A 17,414-nucleotide genomic window follows, 5' to 3' on the forward strand; every position below is an offset into this window, starting at 1 on the left:
GCTGACACCTAGCCACTTAGCAAACCAAATGAATAGCTGACACCTAGCCACTTAGCAAACCAAATGCATATCTGACACCTAGCCACTTAGCAAACCAAATGCATAGCTGACACCTAGCCACTTAGCAAACCAAATGAATAGCTGACACCTAGCCACTTAGCAAACCAAATGCATATCTGACACCTAGCCACTTAGCAAACCAAATGCATAGCTGACACCTAGCCACTTAGCAAACCAAATGCATATCTGACACCTAGCCACTTAGCAAACCAAATGCATAGCTGACACCTAGCCACTTAGCAAACCAAATGAATAGCTGACACCTAGCCACTTAGCAAACCAAATGCATAGCTGACACCTAGCCACTTAGCAAACCAAATGCATAGCTGACACCTAGCCACTTAGCAAACCAAATGCATAGCTGACACCTAGCCACTTAGCAAACCAAATGCATAGCTGACACCTAGCCACTTAGCAAACCAAATGCATAGCTGACACCTAGCCACTTAGCAAACCAAATGAATAGCTGACACCTAGCCACCTAGCAAACCAAATGCACAGCTGACACCTAGCTACTTAGCAAACCAAATGAATAGCTGACACCTAGCCACTTAGCAAACCAAATGAATAGCTGACACCTAGCCACTTAGCAAACCAAATGAATAGCTGACACCTAGCCAACCAAATGCATAGCTGACACCTAGCCAACCAAATGCATAGCTGACACCTAGCCAACCAAATGCATAGCTGACACCTAGCCAACCAAATGAATAGCTGACACCTAGCCAACCAAATGCATAGCTGACACCTAGCCAACCAAATGAATAGCTGACACCTAGCCACTTAGCAAACCAAATGAATAGCTGACACCTAGCCACTTAGCAAACCAAATGAATAGCTGACACCTAGCCAGTTAGCAAACCAAATGAATAGCTGACACCTAGCCACTTAGCAAACCAAATGAATAGCTAACACCTAGGCACTTAGCAAACCAAATGAATAGCTGACACCTAGCAAACCAAATGAATAGCTGGAGCCCTGAGCTGGATATCATTTATTTTGTCACATTTTATATTTATACGTAAACGTGGCATAGCACGTTTTTAAATGGTATTGAAAATCATACCGTCGGTATTTTGAAATAAACTGTTTATATCGTATACCGTGGCATTGCCCAAGCCTAGACAACAGCATCAAAAAGGGGTGGTCAGCAAAGCAGTCTGTCTGCCAGGGGGAGGAAAATTTTGAACCTCCCGCCAGGGGGAGGAAAGTTTTTAACCTCCTGCCAAGGGAAAGATTTTGACCCTCCTGCCAAGGGAAAGATTTTGACCCTCCTGCCAAGGGAAAGATTTTGACCCTCCTGCCAAGGGAAAGATTTTGACCCTCCTGCCAAGGGAAAGATTTTGACCCTCCTGCCAAGGGAAAGATTTTGACCCTCCTGCCAAGGGAAAGATTTTGACCCTCCTGCCAAGGGAAAGATTTTGACCCTCCTGGCTTGTCGCCATGCCATAGAATGGAGAATGAGCCAGTTGGTCTGTATTCAACAGGAACAATACACCGTGCTGCGAGACATACTTTCTGCTCCCCTGTTACGACAAACACACACCCCACCAAAGCAGCTGTGCGGTGTACTATAATACTAGTGGGAGACAGACGTGATACTGTAGTGACAGAGGAGGAAGGGGAGCTGAGCTCTATAGTGACAGAACCAGGACAGAGAGAGAGGGTCACAGAGGAAGGGGAGCTGAGCTCTGTAGTGACAGAACCAGGATAGAGAGAGAGGGTCACAGAGGAGGAAGGGGAGTTGAGCTCTGTAGTGACAGAACCAGGACAGAGAGAGAGGGTCACAGAGGAGGAAGGGGAGCTGAGCTCTGTAGTGACAGAACCAGGATAGAGAGAGAGGGTCACAGAGGAGGAAGGGGAGTTGAGCTCTGTAGTGACAGAACCAGGACAGAGAGAGAGGGTCACAGAGGAGGAAGGGGAGCTGAGCTCTGTAGTGACAGAACCAGGATAGAGAGAGAGGGTCACAGAGGAGGAAGGGGAATTGAGCTCTATAGTGACAGAACCAGGACTGAAGCTTAGAGAGGGCCATATGCTAGCTCAGATTTCAAAAGGTGTTTGCGGAATAATCATAAAAAAATCATTTCCATGGACAGTCCAAGTCCAGATACCAAGTCCCTCTTGTGATCAGCTGTGAGACTTACTTCAGAGAAACTTCAATGGTATTCCATAGAGAACAGTTCCACAATGTGCGGACAGGATATTTTGTCCTCTTGCATAATGACTGCAACAATCTCTCGAATGAGCTCTGAATAAGGAACTCAACTGATGGCTTCAGACCAGTTAAACCTTCACTTCCTGTTTCCGTTGTATCATGGAGTGGCTTCTAAGTGACACACCTGAAAAACGTGTTTACTCTGCCAATTCCTGACTAAATGAACACTGACTGTCCAAGTTCTCGTCAAGCCACCACGACGTCAAGCCAGTGGATAACGACATCATTCAGAGTCACTACTTCTATGGGCTGAAGGGAAAGAGAAACTCACTTCTTCTGCAGATCATGCAGGCTCTGCTCAGCCCTCTGTAGGCCATCCAGGTCCGTCATCATCTTCTTCATGTGGTCCTTGGAGTAGCGGTTCTGGATGTAGGCGAACCAGCAGCCTCCAATGCCGATCACTATGGACACCACCAGCATGAAGTCCTTCAGGTGGTTATGAGTGTTCACTGGGGAGAGAGAAAAGTGTTAGGTTAAAGGTATACTTCAGGATTTTGGCAATGAAGACCTTTATGTCCTTCCCCAAGCGTTAGCGCAAAGATTGTACGTTTATGGTAACAGCTAGTATGCTAGCAGATACCATAGGCTTCCAGTCATTGCGCTAACGCTATTTAGCATTGGCTCGCGAAACTCTCTTTAACCTCCTTCATACTGGATGCAGAGACATAAAAATAGTACATATTGTTTTCGGATTGTCCCTTCATCCAGCAAAATTCATTGGTGGTGAACTAATGTTGTGAAAGTGTATGAAACTGAATGAACTCAAGTCATGGTACTGTGGCGAGTTCTCTCCAAGAGAGATGTGCGGTAGTAGTTGGGTTGCGTTGAGGAGGCACCAGGCTAAAAGACCAAGGTAAAGGCAGATTAACGCACTATTTACATGAGAGGCAACGAATCAAAGCCCCAGCAACCTCGGTCTTAACCCTTCCTGTTCTCTGGGGGCGAACGGTTCGGCCCGTGTAGAGAGGTGTGAATGTCCTCTGTCATAATGTTGCCATCCTAATGGATTCAGAACAGTCCCATTCCTCACAGTCACTGCCAGCACGCCAACCAGGCAGGCAGCAACTAACCCTCATGTAAAATCAGCCAAGAGGCCTTAGACGTGATCATCCATCATCCTTAAAGCACAGAGAGATGAAGACCGCAAAGCCCATTCTCTTAAAGCTGTGAAAGCCGAGCCGTTGTAGGGCCTGTAAAGGGACAAGATCTGAGCTAACACATAGCATGACCTCTTAGCAAGCACAGCACTTATGTCCTGGAGTGAAACAAAAGAGGAAGTGGAGTGTGAGCTAAAGCCTGGGCCTGGCATCTCTCTATACAGGCACATAGAGGGCGTGCCAACTTACAAACAAGCCTTACGCACTAAGCTCTCTCGGCTGGCTGTTATTGACAAGGAACAAAAGACCTCCCTTCGCCTCACAGAAAAACAACATCCACACTGACACAAGGCTTCCTTTCATGTCACCGACATAGGTTATTGATGTAGAGTAATGATGCGTGGTTATGTGCTCATTAGGCCGGCAATGTTTTCTTGCCCTCTGTCATCAGTCAAGAGCTGTGTGTGTGGGCTCTTGTAGCCTTGTCTACACAATCCAGTACAAACACAGTTGGCCATTAACAGCAGAACTTGGCCGGATAGTGAAGAACATTTATGACTAGACTGGTGTCAGACCAGTGTTAGAGCAACAAGGTGAACCACATGACGGTGGCCAAGCCCTTTCCCTTATAAAGCTCTAGGGCAGGGGTCCCCAATTACACTCAGCCCTGGGCCGATCTTTCCTTGAGCGGATGTTCGGGGGCCGGAACATAGTTCTAAATCATTTGTACATTTACCACTATAATCCCAAACAGATATAGTATTTGATCAAAACTGAAAAATTTCAAACCTTGATTACAATGGGATACGATCACATTTTCCTCTATTTATTCATGGGAATACTTGGGAACAGATTTTCCTAAATTAAAAATCACTATGCTGATTTGCTGTTGATTTTACAGTCTTATGTCCAACACACAGGAGAAATAACATGGTTTCTAATATTATTATTATCTAATATACATCAGGCCAATCATCTGTTCCTTCCCGCAGGAAAACAACTCCCTCTCGCACTGCTGTCATGATATTGAATTTCAGCGTCTTCGCTATCAATTTGTTTGGGTCTGCAGCATTAGAATCCAACTCTCCGTCTGTGGAAGACCAGACACTGCAGATAAATATCTGATCCCTATGGACATCCTCAACTAAATCATTTGCATCTCCTGTTGTTACAGTTCAATTACTGGTGGTTGAATACAACCAGTTCAACACACACAAACAGGCACAGGTAACTGCCAGAATAAAACGGGCAACTGCCAGAATAAAACGGGTAACTGCCAGAATAAAACAGGTAACTGCCAGAATAAAACGGGTAACTGCCAGAATAAAACGGGTAACTGCCAGAATAAAACAGTTATCTGCCAGAATAAAACAGGCAACTGTCAGAATAAAACAGGTAACTGCCAGAATAAAACAGGTAACTGCCAGAATAAAACGGGTAACTGCCAGAATAAAACGGGTAACTGCCAGAATAAAACGGGTAACTGCCAGAATAAAACGGGTAACTGCCAGAATAAAACGGGTAACTGCCAGAATAAAACAGGCAACTGCCAGAATAAAACAGGTAACTGCCGGAATAAAACAGGCAACTGCCAGAATAAAACGGGTAACTGCCAGAATAAAACAGGCAACTGCCAGAATAAAACAGGCAACTGCCAGAATAAAACATGCAACTGCCAGAATAAAACAGGTAACTGCCAGAATAAAACGGGTAACTGCCAGAATAAAACGGGTAACTGCCAGAATAAAACGGGTAACTGCCAGAATAAAACAGGTAACTGCCAGAATAAAACAGGTAACTGCCGGAATAAAACGGGTAACTGCCAGAATAAAACGGGTAACTGCCAGAATAAAACGGGTAACTGCCAGAATAAAACAGGCAACTGCCAGAATAAAACAGGTAACTGCCAGAATAAAACAGTTATCTGCCAGAATAAAACAGGCAACTGCCAGAATAAAACAGGCAACTGCCAGAATAAAACAGGCAACTGCCAGAATAAAACGGGTAACTGCCAGAATAAAACGGGTAACTGCCAGAATAAAACGGGTAACTGCCAGAATAAAACGGGTAACTGCCAGAATAAAACAGGTAACTGCCAGAATAAAACGGGTAACTGCCAGAATAAAACAGGTAACTGCCAAAATAAAACGGGTAACTGCCAAAATAAAACAGGTAACTGCCAGAATAAAACAGGTAACTGCCAGAATAAAACAGGTAACTGCCAGAATAAAACGGGTAACTACCAGAATAAAACAGGCAACTGCCAGAATAAAACGGGTAACTGCCAGAATAAAACGGGTAACTGCCAGAATAAAACGGGTAACTGCCAGAATAAAACAGGTAACTGCCAGAATAAAACAGGTAACTGCCAGAATAAAACGGGTAACTACCAGAATAAAACGGGTAACTGCCAAAATAAAACGGGTAACTACCAGAATAAAACGGGTAACTGCCACAATAAAACGGGTAACTGCCAGAATAAGGAAACCCTTCAGTAAATGAGGGATACAAAGTATATTCAAAGCAAGTGTGGTTCCAAGAGTTAAATAAGCAGTTAACATTACGTCATGCTTAGGGTCATGTATATAAATGCCCAGTTCCCATTATTTTGGCTACTATGGCTAGAAGAGATCTCAGTGACTTTGAAAGACTGGTCTCATTAAGGTGTGTGTCTCAGTCACCAGATCTCAACACAATTGAACACTTACGGAAGATTCTGGAGTGGTGACTGAGACAGAGTTTTCCACCCCCATCAACAAAACACCAAATGATGGAATTTTTGGCAGATACCCGTAGGTCTTTTCCTCTAGCTAACACAATCCATTAGCTTTTTCTTTGTCTGAAAACACGTCGCTGATTAGCAGGAATGTTGGCTAGAAAGTCCAAAGTGACATGTCTAACTGACCATTAGACTGGGAACGACTTGGCTCAAACCGGTCTTTCTCGGTTCTCCGTCAGGTAAACAGTCCAGTTGCATGTAATAGGTTGTGAAAAAGGCCTGTGGAATGGGTCCACTTTGGTAAATGCGTCAGCCATTAAGACAAGGAGAAGTGTCCATTTTTGATGTGGCCCATTGTGAAATGTGTCTTAAAGTGCTGCTGCCGTGCACAGCCAGTCTTTGGGACTATCAGCAGGACCTGTGGCTTTAGGCTCGGGCTGTCATCTCCAGACGACCTCTTCTCTTCCTCCAGCTGAGACTCTTCACTAAACACACACACAATGAAACATGCCAGACACAGACCCCTAACTCTCCCTTATCCTGCTGCAACCTTCCTATAAAACAAACCAAATCTCCCCCCATTTTCCCCTAACACCCCCACCTCTTCTCCCCCCGACTCTTTCTTCCCCCTCTCTGCACAGTGTCCTCTTCTTTCTCTAGTATGGAGAGCAGAGCAGACAGAACTTCAAGGCCAGAGGAAGGCCTAGGACACATTCATATTCTGGTTTCCTTACATAATCTGAACAAGGATTCTTGTCTCCTGATGTGGTTTAAGCATTGTTGTAGAGTTAGAAAAATAACAAAATTGGATGTTCTATTTTTTTTTTAAGTGTGATTCTGAGAGCCAAAACCAGAAAAAAAAGATTAAAAAAAGAAAAAGTGGGGAAAAACAGAGAAAACGGAATCAGGCAAAAAAACAGAGTCTTGTATAAGTAACCTTGTGGGGACACACAATTCAGTCCCATTCAACATCTTATTTTCCCAAATTGTTGTTTGTTGACTATTCTTGTGAAGACTTCTGGTCCCCACAAGTATAGTGAAACACACGTGCACACACACACACTGCAGCCCCAGAATGTGAGACATCAGGTTCTCCTTCCCTCCCCAGGGCTAACCCACTGGTACGATTCCCAGGAACCACCTCATCTGGTGGTGACATGACATGAGCAGGTTCTCCCAAGCACCAGGGCCAGTCTGACAGGGAATGACCAACAGAATGCCATACATTTCCAGTAGGAAAACAAAAACGGGGGAAACTGGTGTGTCTACCAACCACTGATACAGCAGCAGCCTCTGGGGACTAGAGGTTGTTACAGCATGCAGAAGTATGTCACTGTGAGATAGCTGTCAGGAACCAACTGTTTCCTGCTTAACCAGGCCCAGGGCTGCTGTGGGAATGACTAATCATGCTCCACATAACTACAACGGACATGTTCTGTTTCCTATCTTGTCTAAGGGCTTTCACACAGTGCATGTGCTTTTAACTGCATAACTGGTAGGACTTAGTGCCAGGTTAGGACATGCACCTCATTAATGAAAGTGCGCACAAGCAAGAGACAGTTGTTTGGTTAGCAATGTTCCTGCATCACTCATGTGATTGCAGAGTTGGCAAAACAAATGGCCACTGGATTGAGGAAAATAATCCTGATGTCATTCTGCCAGGCAGGCTACTTTGTAGTTAACATTTAATTGAGAAGGTTTTTGGGAAAGCCTTTCCATCTCTACCAGAAGATAGTTATCATTAGCATCATCGCTAACGGCTACACAAAGTAGACATACACACAAACAGAGGAATTCCTGTGCTGTTTCAAAAAGTTACAGGAATATATGAATCACTGATGCATTTTGTCTTATGATTATCTTGGGCAAATTCATTTTCTAATAAGTTCAATACATTTATTATTGAATTCCATTTTAATGTCTGGATTCAATGATTCTGTCCACAAAAGCGATTTTATAGGATCCTACAGGTGTGGAGTCTCAGTGTACCAGAGGTGTGATGTTATAGGATCCTACAGGTGTGGTGTGTGTGTCTCAGTGTACCAGAGGTGTGATGTTATAGGATCCTACAGGTGTGGTGTGTGTGTGTCTCAGTGTACCAGAGGCGTGATTTTATAGGATCCTACAGGTGTGGTGTCTCAGTGTACCAGAGGTGTGATTTTATAGGATCCTACAGGTGTGGTGTCTCAGTGTACCAGAGGTGTGATTTTATAGGATCCTACAGGTGTGGTGTCTCAGTGTACCAGAGGTGTGATTTTATAAGATCCTACAGGTGTGGTGTGTCTCAGTGTACCAGAGGTGTGATTTTACAGGATCCTACAGGTGTGGTGTGTCTCAGTGTACCAGAGGTGTGATTTTACAGGATCCTACAGGTGTGGTGTGTCTCAGTGTACCAGAGGTGTGATTTTACAGGATCCTACAGGTGTGGTGTGTCTCAGTGTACCAGAGGTGTGATTTTACAGGATCCTACAGGTGTGGTGTGTCTCAGTGTACCAGAGGTGTGATTTTACAGGATCCTACAGGTGTGGTGTGTCTCAGTGTACCAGAGGTGTGATTTTATAGGATCCTACAGGTGTGGTGTGCCTCAGTGTACCAGAGGTGTGATTTTACAGGATCCTACAGGTGTGGTGTGTCTCAGTGTACCAGAGGTGTGATTTTATAGGATCCTACAGGTGTGGTGTGTCTCAGTGTACCAGAGGTGTGATTTTATAGGATCCTACAGGTGTGGTGTGTCTCAGTGTACCAGAGGTGTGATTTTATAGGATCCTACAGGTGTGGTGTGTCTCAGTGTACCAGAGGTGTGATTTTATAGGATCCTACAGGTGTGGTGTGTCTCAGTGTACCAGAGGTGTGATTTTATAGGATCCTACAGGTGTGGTGTGTCTCAGTGTATCAGAGGTGTGATTTTATAGGATCCTACAGGTGTGGTGTCTCAGTGTATCAGAGGTGTGATGTTATAGGGTCCTACAGGTGTGGTGTGTCTCAGTGTACCAGAGGTGTGTGCCTAGAATACAGAGTAGCTCAGCCTGAGCATCAACTCACTTCCTCTTTAATAGTAAAGCTCTCTCTCTGCTGAAGCTGGAACAGCTTTTGGTATGGCACACAGAGCACCACAGAATAGCCTTTCTAACGAGGGCTTCACTTGCTTTCCTCTAAAGTATGGTGGTTTCTGGCCTCAGAGTAACCCTGGTGATACTCATAAAATGTTATTTATCATTGTAGCAGAATTTAAATGGATCATACTGATTCACTGTATTCTGTGCTGCAGCAAGAAGGCTGACTGCAGGTAGTCCAAATGATTAACTAAAACATAGGTGGAGGGGCTTATTTGTTATTTTTGTTCTACCTTATGTTATTTTTAGTATTACGTTGTTCTTGGTTACTGCATGGTTGGGTTTATAGCTTGCAATAAGGACATTTAAACTGGTGCATGTGACATTAAAACTTGATAACAGATTTTCCAGCGCCGCCAAGCTGCTGCTTGACACTAATGAACACATTTTGGAGTTGTTTTTTTACAAACTGTCTCTCTTTGGAGAGACAAACAGAACAGACACTGTTCTTCCTCTTAGTTACATTCACAAACAGTCGCTTCAGTATCCAACAGAAATCCTCCTTTATCGGTCTGGGTGAAAGATAAACACACTACTAATACTAATAGGTCATGTAATGTAATTGGGAAAAAATAAATAAAAGTAATCCACTTACTGAGTGGGGCTCCGAACAGCACAGTGTCCAAGGCCTTGAGCTGCAGCTTCTGAACATGGCTGCGATCCAGCATCTTCAGAATGGACACTGTCAGAGTGGCGTTCTTCACAGCCAGCCTGACAGAAACAGACAGATTGAGACTCTACAGTGCAGTTAAAGGTAGAGAGAGAATAGGAGGGTTGGTAGGATGGACCCTGTGGGTTCATTTACCTGGGCATGATAGTGCCGTTGAAGTGCATCTTGCGGAAGGCATCCACATACTGCGGCAGTTCCACGTGGGTGAGCCACAACACCACATCGTCCACTGTCCAATTGTACACTGCAATAAACAAACATGAAATTACCACACTATCCTTGCTTCTCAACTCTCTCTAAAGACCGTTTCAGCCTCAGTCATTTCCATCACTGGTTATATGCCAACATTGAGCCAACGCATACCCACACACAGAGAGAGAACATTTGACTCCGCTTTATAATTTATGAGTGTCGCCGTGAGACGAGTGTATCCAAAAACCCTTAGAGGTATCCTCTATCATAACACACTTAAATGTAACTACACACGTTGGCCATCTCTCAATAAAAACCAGAGGAAGGGAGACGGGACTGGCAGGGAGTCAGCAGCAGTGAGGTTTGGTGTGGGTTCAGGCTGACTAGCTAGCTGGGTTAATGTGCTTCTGCAGTTTCCTGGCTCCAAACCTCTGCTCTGAGCACTCCCTGACAGGAAGCTGCAATGCAGAGACTCAGACACAACCAGAGAGGGAAACGGGAGGGGGGGTTTGGAGAGATGGTGGACAGAAGAGAGGAAGGGAGAGAGGAGGGTGGAATGAGAGAGACAGATAAAGAGAGAAAGCAGGGGTAAGGGACTAGTGAGTGTAATGCCAGCAGGTCAAGGAGAGGGAGGCGTAGCTGGTACGTCAGTGTGGATGGTTGTAATCTGTGTGTGTGTGTGTGTGTGTGTTCTGATGACAGGTACACTGATCACCCTCTGCCAGGATGCTTGAGCTCCTAAGTGGTCTGCACTTCACTTGACAATGATGACATACCAATTGACACGTTTGACTACTCTGGCTGGGCAGCCTAAGTGCAGAGAGGCTGAGAAAATACTCTCCCTTACCTATACAGTAACCAGACAGAAAATCTAAGCTTTCAATCCAAATCTAATTACTGATGATACAAATGTAAAAACAACGCAGTACTTTAAAACAGACAGTACAAAGCACAGGGAGGCTCAGAACAGCAGGGAACAGTTCTGATATACAGTACCAGTCAAAAGTTTGGACACACCTACTCATTCAAGGGATTTTCTTTATTTTTACTATTTTCTACATTGTATAATGGTGAAGATATCAACACTATGAAATAAGACATGGAATCCTGCAGTAACCAAAAGTGTTAAATCAAAATATATTTTAGATTCCCCAAAGTAGCCAGCCTTTGCCTTGATGACAGCTTTGCACACTCGTAGCATTCTCTCAACCAACTTCACCTGGAATGCTTTTCCAACAGTCTTGAAGGAGTTCCCACATATGCTGTGCACTTGTTAGCTGCTTTTCCTTCACTCTGTGGCCCAACTCATCTCAATTGGGTTGAGGTTGGGTGATTGTGCAGGCCAGGTCATCTGATGTAGCACTCCATCACTCTCCTTGGTCAAATAGCCCTTACACAGGCTGGAGGTGTTGGTTCATTGTCCTGTTGAAAAAGAAATGATAGTCCCACTAAGCGCAAACCAGATGGGATGGCGTATCGCTGCAGAATGCTGTGGTAGCCATGCTGGTTAAGCGTGCTTTGAATTCTAAATAAATCCCAGACAGTGTCACCAGCAAAGTGCCCCCACACCATCACACCTCCTCCTCCTCCATGCTCCACACATGTGGAGATCATCTTTTGATGTCATCTGCGTCTCACAAAGAATCGGCATTTGGAACCAGAAATCTCAAATTTGGATTCATCAGACCAAAAGGACAGATTTCCACCGGTCTAATGTCCATTGCTCATGTTTCATGGCCAAAGCAAGTCTCTTCTTCTTATTGGTGTCCTTTAGTGGTGATTTCTTTGCAGCAATTCGACCATGAAGTCCTGATTCACACAGTCTCCTCTGAACAGTTGATGTTGAGATGTCTGTTACTTGAACTCTGAACTGAAGCATTTATTTGGGCTACAATTTCTGAGGCTGGTAACTCTAATGAACTTATCCTCTGCAGCAGAGGTAACTCTGGGTCTTCCTTTCCTGTGGCGGTCCTCATGAGAGCCAGTTTCATCATAGCGCTTGATGGTTTTTGCGACGTTGAAATTTTCCGTATTGACTGACCTTCATGTCTTAAAGTAATGATGGACAGTTGTTTTTCCTTTGAGCTGTTCTTGCCATAATATGGAATTGTACCAAACAGGGCTATCTTCTGTATACCACCCCTACCTTGTCACAACACAACTGATTGGCTCAAACGCATTAAGAAGGAAAGAAATTCCACAAATAAAATGTTAACAAGGCACACCTGTTAATTGAAATGCATTCCAGGTGAATACCTCATGAAGCTGGTTGTGAGAATGTCAAACGTGTGCAAAGCTGTCATCAAGGGAAAGGGTGAATACTTTGAAGAATCTCAAATATAAATATATTTTGATTTGTTTATCACTTTTTTGGTTACATTATTCCATGTGTTATTTCATAGTTTTGATATCTTCACTGTTATTCTACAATGTTGAAAATAGTATAAAATTAAGAAGAACTCTGAAATGAGTAGGTGTGTCCAAACTTTTGACTGGTACTGTAGCTAACATGGTGTCAGTCAGCAGTGAGACCACAAACGAGGAGGGTTGGACGGGCAGAGCAGCGCTCTCAGAGGAGAACACAGTGTACTGAAAGAGATTCATCGTCTGAGACTCTCTTATATGCACACGGATGCACTAAGTGGGACAGCATGCCTGGAGGGGAGGCTTGTTTGTACTGCTAGCCTGTAGAGAGCAGAGACAGAGCGGGAGGCTCCTGTAACACCACGGTGTTAGTTAGAGCGAAGTTCCAGCACCTTCAGAACCCTTCCAGGTATTCCACAAGTCTTCCACACTGATGAACTGGTCGTCTCCGTGGAAACTGTTGTGCTTGGCTTTGGGATCGTGGTAGTTCAGGTCCTCCCTCAGGAACTGGAGGTCGCCAGGGTCACATGGAGGGAGACAGAAGGGAAGACAGAGAGAAGGTAAGAGAAAGAGGGGGAGTGAGAGAGATGTGAAGAAAGAACAGGGGAGGTATCAATCAAATCAGCCAAAAAGATTATGTGGCCTGTCAGTTATAGATGATGGAATCAAACCGTTACATCAAGGCTGAGGTAGACCTAAGAGACTGCAAAGTGTCAGCTATACCAGGGGAGGATAAAAAGATCTATGTACGGCATGCTCAGCGAATAACCAACAGAGGCATGCCCTGAGCCTTCCCCAGCCTTCCCCAGCCTTCCCCACTAGCCTTCCCCAGCCTTCCCCAGCCTGCAGTCAGACAGCTAAGCTTACTGCTGCAGACCGGGCTCACTTCACTGTGTGCACCCAGCCTTGTTACTGTAGTACAGTGTGCAGTAGAGAGGAGCCTAGCATTAATGGAACAGCCAGGAACACTATGCTTTATTCACACCACACACTCTGAGAAGGGGCTAGAAAACAAATGGCCTTTTGCGACTGAATGACAATGAAGACCTAGATAATGTCTTACCAAGTGAATGTCAATAAAGATCTATACGTTTGGCCATTTACATCTATAATATTTTACACCGAAGCTTTACTGGCCTGAGAACCTGTGATGGAAAGTACAAACCTATAACTCCATTTGTAACAGCAGTGGACAATAGATCATTATTTGATGAGGAACACAAACAGGAAATCAGGTGTTCCTCTTCTACTCTAAACACTCACCAATCTAACGAGCCCAGTCTAAGTAATATCGGACACATCAAGTGTCTCCAGTTCTCTTGAGCAACAACATAGAAGCAGAGTGAAAGGGCTTAGATGACATTATGTTTCATCCATCGCTAGCCAGCCCCCATGCTGTTATCACAGGGAGGAAGAAGCTTGGCTGCTGTACGACACACACGCCCCCACAAAGAACATCTCAAAGAACATGGGCGCAGGACAAGCCATGATGCTGATTTTCCTTATTCAGAGCTTAGTGTGGGTGGTTTTCACTACAGGGCGGACACTCACAATCAATCAGGCAATAAATCATACCGTTTCTTTGGCAACGTAGCCAAATTGCTGATGTTTTAAAAAATCCTGGTCCGGTGTGTTTTTCAGCTGCAACATGCTGTTTCAATCATCTTAGCTTTTTATATTTTTATTTTACTTAACCTTTATTTAACTAGGCAAGTCAGTTAAAAACAAATAATTTTTTACAATGACGGCCTACACCGGCCAAACCCGGACGACGCTGGGCCAATTGTGCACCGCCCTAAGGGACTCCCAATCACGGCCGGTTGTGATACAGCCTGGAATCTAACCAGGGTGTCTGTAGTGATGCTTCAAGCACTGAGATGCAGTGCCTTAGACCGCTGCGCCACTTTAAATGTATGTAGTTCTGTCCTTGAGCTGTTCTTGTCTATTAATGTTCTGTATTATGATGTTTCATGTTTTGTGTCGACTCCAGGAAGAGTAGCGTCTGCTTTTGCAACAGCTAATGGAGATCCAAATTAAACACAAAAAAAATGATGAAACATGATCATAACATTTTTTTTCTCTAAGAAGATCCCAGGCATCAGAGCTGTTTCGGTCCAAGCACTCTACATGCCTTGTTCAGCTTTTCTCAGTGGTGGCTCTGAGCCAGGACTGACACTGGCGATATGTGCTTAATTCACAGGCTGGCTGCTTCAGGGATGTCTGCAGAGCCAGTGTCTCCTTCTCTAACACTGCTTAGCCCCTGCAAAAGAAGCTGCAGAGGAAGACGGCTCTAGCCCAGAGCCTCCTGAGGTGGGCCTCGTCTCTCCCAGCCTGGTCGTGGCTGCCCGACAGGCCTCGTCTCTCCCAGCCTGGTCGTGGCTGCCCGACAGGCCTCGTCTCTCCCAGCCTGGTCGTGGCTGCCCGACAGGCCTCGTCTCTCCCAGCCTGGTCGTGGCTGCCCGACAGGCCTCTCCCCTCCCAGCCTGGTCGTGGCTGCCCGACAGGCCTCTCCCCTCCCAGCCTGGTCGTGGCTGCCCGACAGGTCTCTCCCCTCCCAGCCTGGTCGTGGCTGCCCTACAGGTCTCTCCCAGCCTGGTCGTGGCTGCCCTACAGGCCTCTCCCAGCCTGGTCGTGGCTGCCCTACAGGCCTCTCCCAGCCTGGTCGTGGCTGCCCTACAGGCCTCTCCCAGCCTGGTCGTGGCTGCCCTACAGGCCTCTCCCAGCCTGGTCGTGGCTGCCCTACAGGCCTCTCCCAGCCTGGTCGTGGCTGTTCTACTACTGGTTGCAGTGTGAGAGGAAGCCTGCTACGGGTAGGCGAGGTCAGGCCACACGTGTCATTTTTTCAGCCCTGACTTCTCTCTGACTGAAGGAATGACTGGACTGGCCTAGCCATGCTGTGCTGCCTGTGGCTGCCTTGCCAAGCTCTCTCAGTCCCAGAGGAGGCTGGGACACTGGTTACACAGCAGAGAGGACGGGACAAGTCCCAATACCTCCAGGTGTAGACCTTACTGTGAAATGCTTACTTACAAGGCCTTAACTAACAATGCAGTTAAGAAAAAAAGAGTAACAATAAAATAACAAGGCTATATACAGGGGCTACCGGTACCAGGTCAATAGGCAGAGGTACAGGTTAGTCAAGGTAATTGAGGTAATATGTACATGTAGGTAGGGGTAAAGTGACAATGCAGAGAAAATAAACAGTGAATGGCGGGGGGGGGGGGGGGGTCAATGCAAATAGTCTGGGTGGACATTTGATTTACTGTTCAGCAGACTTATGGCTTGGAAGTAGAAGCTGTTAAAAAGCCTTTTGGACCTAGATTTGGCGCTCAGGTACCGCTTGCTGTGTGTTAGCAGAGAGAACAGTCTATAACTAGGGTGGCTGTAGTCTTTGGCAATATTTAGGGCCTTGGATGGCAGGAAGCTTAGCCCCAGTGATGTACTCGGTAGGGCCTTCTGGTCGGAGGCCGAGCAGTTGACATACCAGGCGGTGATGCAACCAGTCACGATGCTCTCGATGGTGCAGCTGTAGAACTTCTTGAAGATTTGAGGACCCATGCCAAATCTTTCAGTCTCCTGGGGGGAATATGCGTTGTAGTGCCCTCTTCACGACTGTCTTGGTGTGTTTGGGCCATGATAGTTTGTCGGTGATGTGGACACCAAGGAACTTGAAGCTCCTAACCTGCTCCACTACAGCCCTGTCGATGAGAATGGGGGCGTGCTCGGCACCCCTTTCCCTGTAGTCCACCATCATTTCCTTTGTCTTGATCACGTTGAGGAAGATGTTGTCCTGGCACCACACTGCCAGGTCTCTGACCTCCTCCCTATAGGCCGTCGCATCGTTGTCGGGGATCAGGCCTACCATTGTTGTGTCGTTGGCAAACTTAATGATGGCGTTGGAGTCGTGCTTGGCCACACAGTCATGGGTGAACAGGGAGTACAGGAGGGGAATAAACATGCACCCCTGAGAGGCCCCCGTGTTGAGGATCAGCGTGGCAGATGTGTTGTTGCCTACACTTACCACCTGGGGGCGGCCCGTCAGGAAGTCCAGGATCCAGTTGCAAAGGGAGGTGTTCAGTCCCAGGGTCCTTAGCTTAGTGATGAGCTTCGTGGGCACTATGGTATTGAACGCTGAGCTGTAGTCAATGAACAGCATTCTCACGTAGGTGGTTTTTTTCTCCAGGTGGGAAAGGGCAGTGTGGAGTGCAATGGAGATTGTGTTATTTGTGGATCTGTTGGGGCGGTATGCAAATTGGAGTGGGTCTTGGGTTTCTGGGATGATCGTGTTGATGTCATCCATGACCAGTCTTTTAAAGCACTTCATGACTACAGACATGAGTGCTACAGGTCAGTAGTCATTTAGGCAGGTTACCTTGGAGTTCTTGGGCACAGGGACTATTGTGGTCTGCCTGAAACATGTAGGTATTACAGATACTGTCAGGGAGAGGTTGAAAATGTCAGTGAAGACACTTGCCAGTTGGTTAGCGCATGCTCCGAGTACACGTCCTGGTAATCAGTCTGGCCCTACGGCCTTGTGAATGTTGACCTGTTTAATGGTCTTACTACGGATAGTGTGATCACACAGTCGTCCAGAACAGCTGGTGCGCTCATGCATGCTTCAGTGTTGCTTGCCTCGAAGCGCGCATTGAAGTCATTTAGCCCATCTAGTAAGGTCGTGTCACTGAGAAGCACACGGCTGGGCTTCCCTTTGTAGTCCGTAATAGTTTGCAAGCCCTGCCACATCCGACGAGCGTCAGAGCCGGTGTAGTAGGATTCAATCTTAGTCCTGCATTGACGGCTTGCCTGTTTGCTGGTTCCCAGGGCAGAGCAGGATTTCTTCCTCCGGGTTAGAGTCCCGCTCCTTGAAAGCACCAGCTTTACCCTTCAGCTCAGTGCAGATATTGCCTGTAATCCATGGCTTCTGGTTGGGGTATGTACGTACAGTCACTGTGAGGACGACGTCATCGATGTACTTATTGATGAAGCC

General features: G+C 46.0%; 1 protein-coding gene across 2 annotated transcripts in view; it reads right to left on the reverse strand.

Annotated features, from left to right (window-relative positions):
- Positions 1 to 17,414, reverse strand: part of LOC115206568 (stromal interaction molecule 1) — a 72,480-nt gene that overhangs the window by 34,876 nt on the left and 20,190 nt on the right. For both annotated transcript variants that reach the window (XM_029773696.1, XM_029773697.1), the window contains exons 4-7: positions 12,823 to 12,937; positions 10,010 to 10,118; positions 9,800 to 9,915; positions 2,547 to 2,724 (exon numbers count right to left, since the gene is read on the reverse strand). In XM_029773696.1, the coding sequence (XP_029629556.1) occupies positions 2,547 to 2,724; positions 9,800 to 9,915; positions 10,010 to 10,118; positions 12,823 to 12,937 (518 nt within the window). The remainder of the gene's footprint in view (positions 1 to 2,546; positions 2,725 to 9,799; positions 9,916 to 10,009; positions 10,119 to 12,822; positions 12,938 to 17,414) is intronic.

The sequence above is a fragment of the Salmo trutta genome, chromosome 13 (genome assembly GCF_901001165.1).
Source record: "Salmo trutta chromosome 13, fSalTru1.1, whole genome shotgun sequence".
Classification (NCBI taxonomy): domain Eukaryota; kingdom Metazoa; phylum Chordata; class Actinopteri; order Salmoniformes; family Salmonidae; genus Salmo; species Salmo trutta.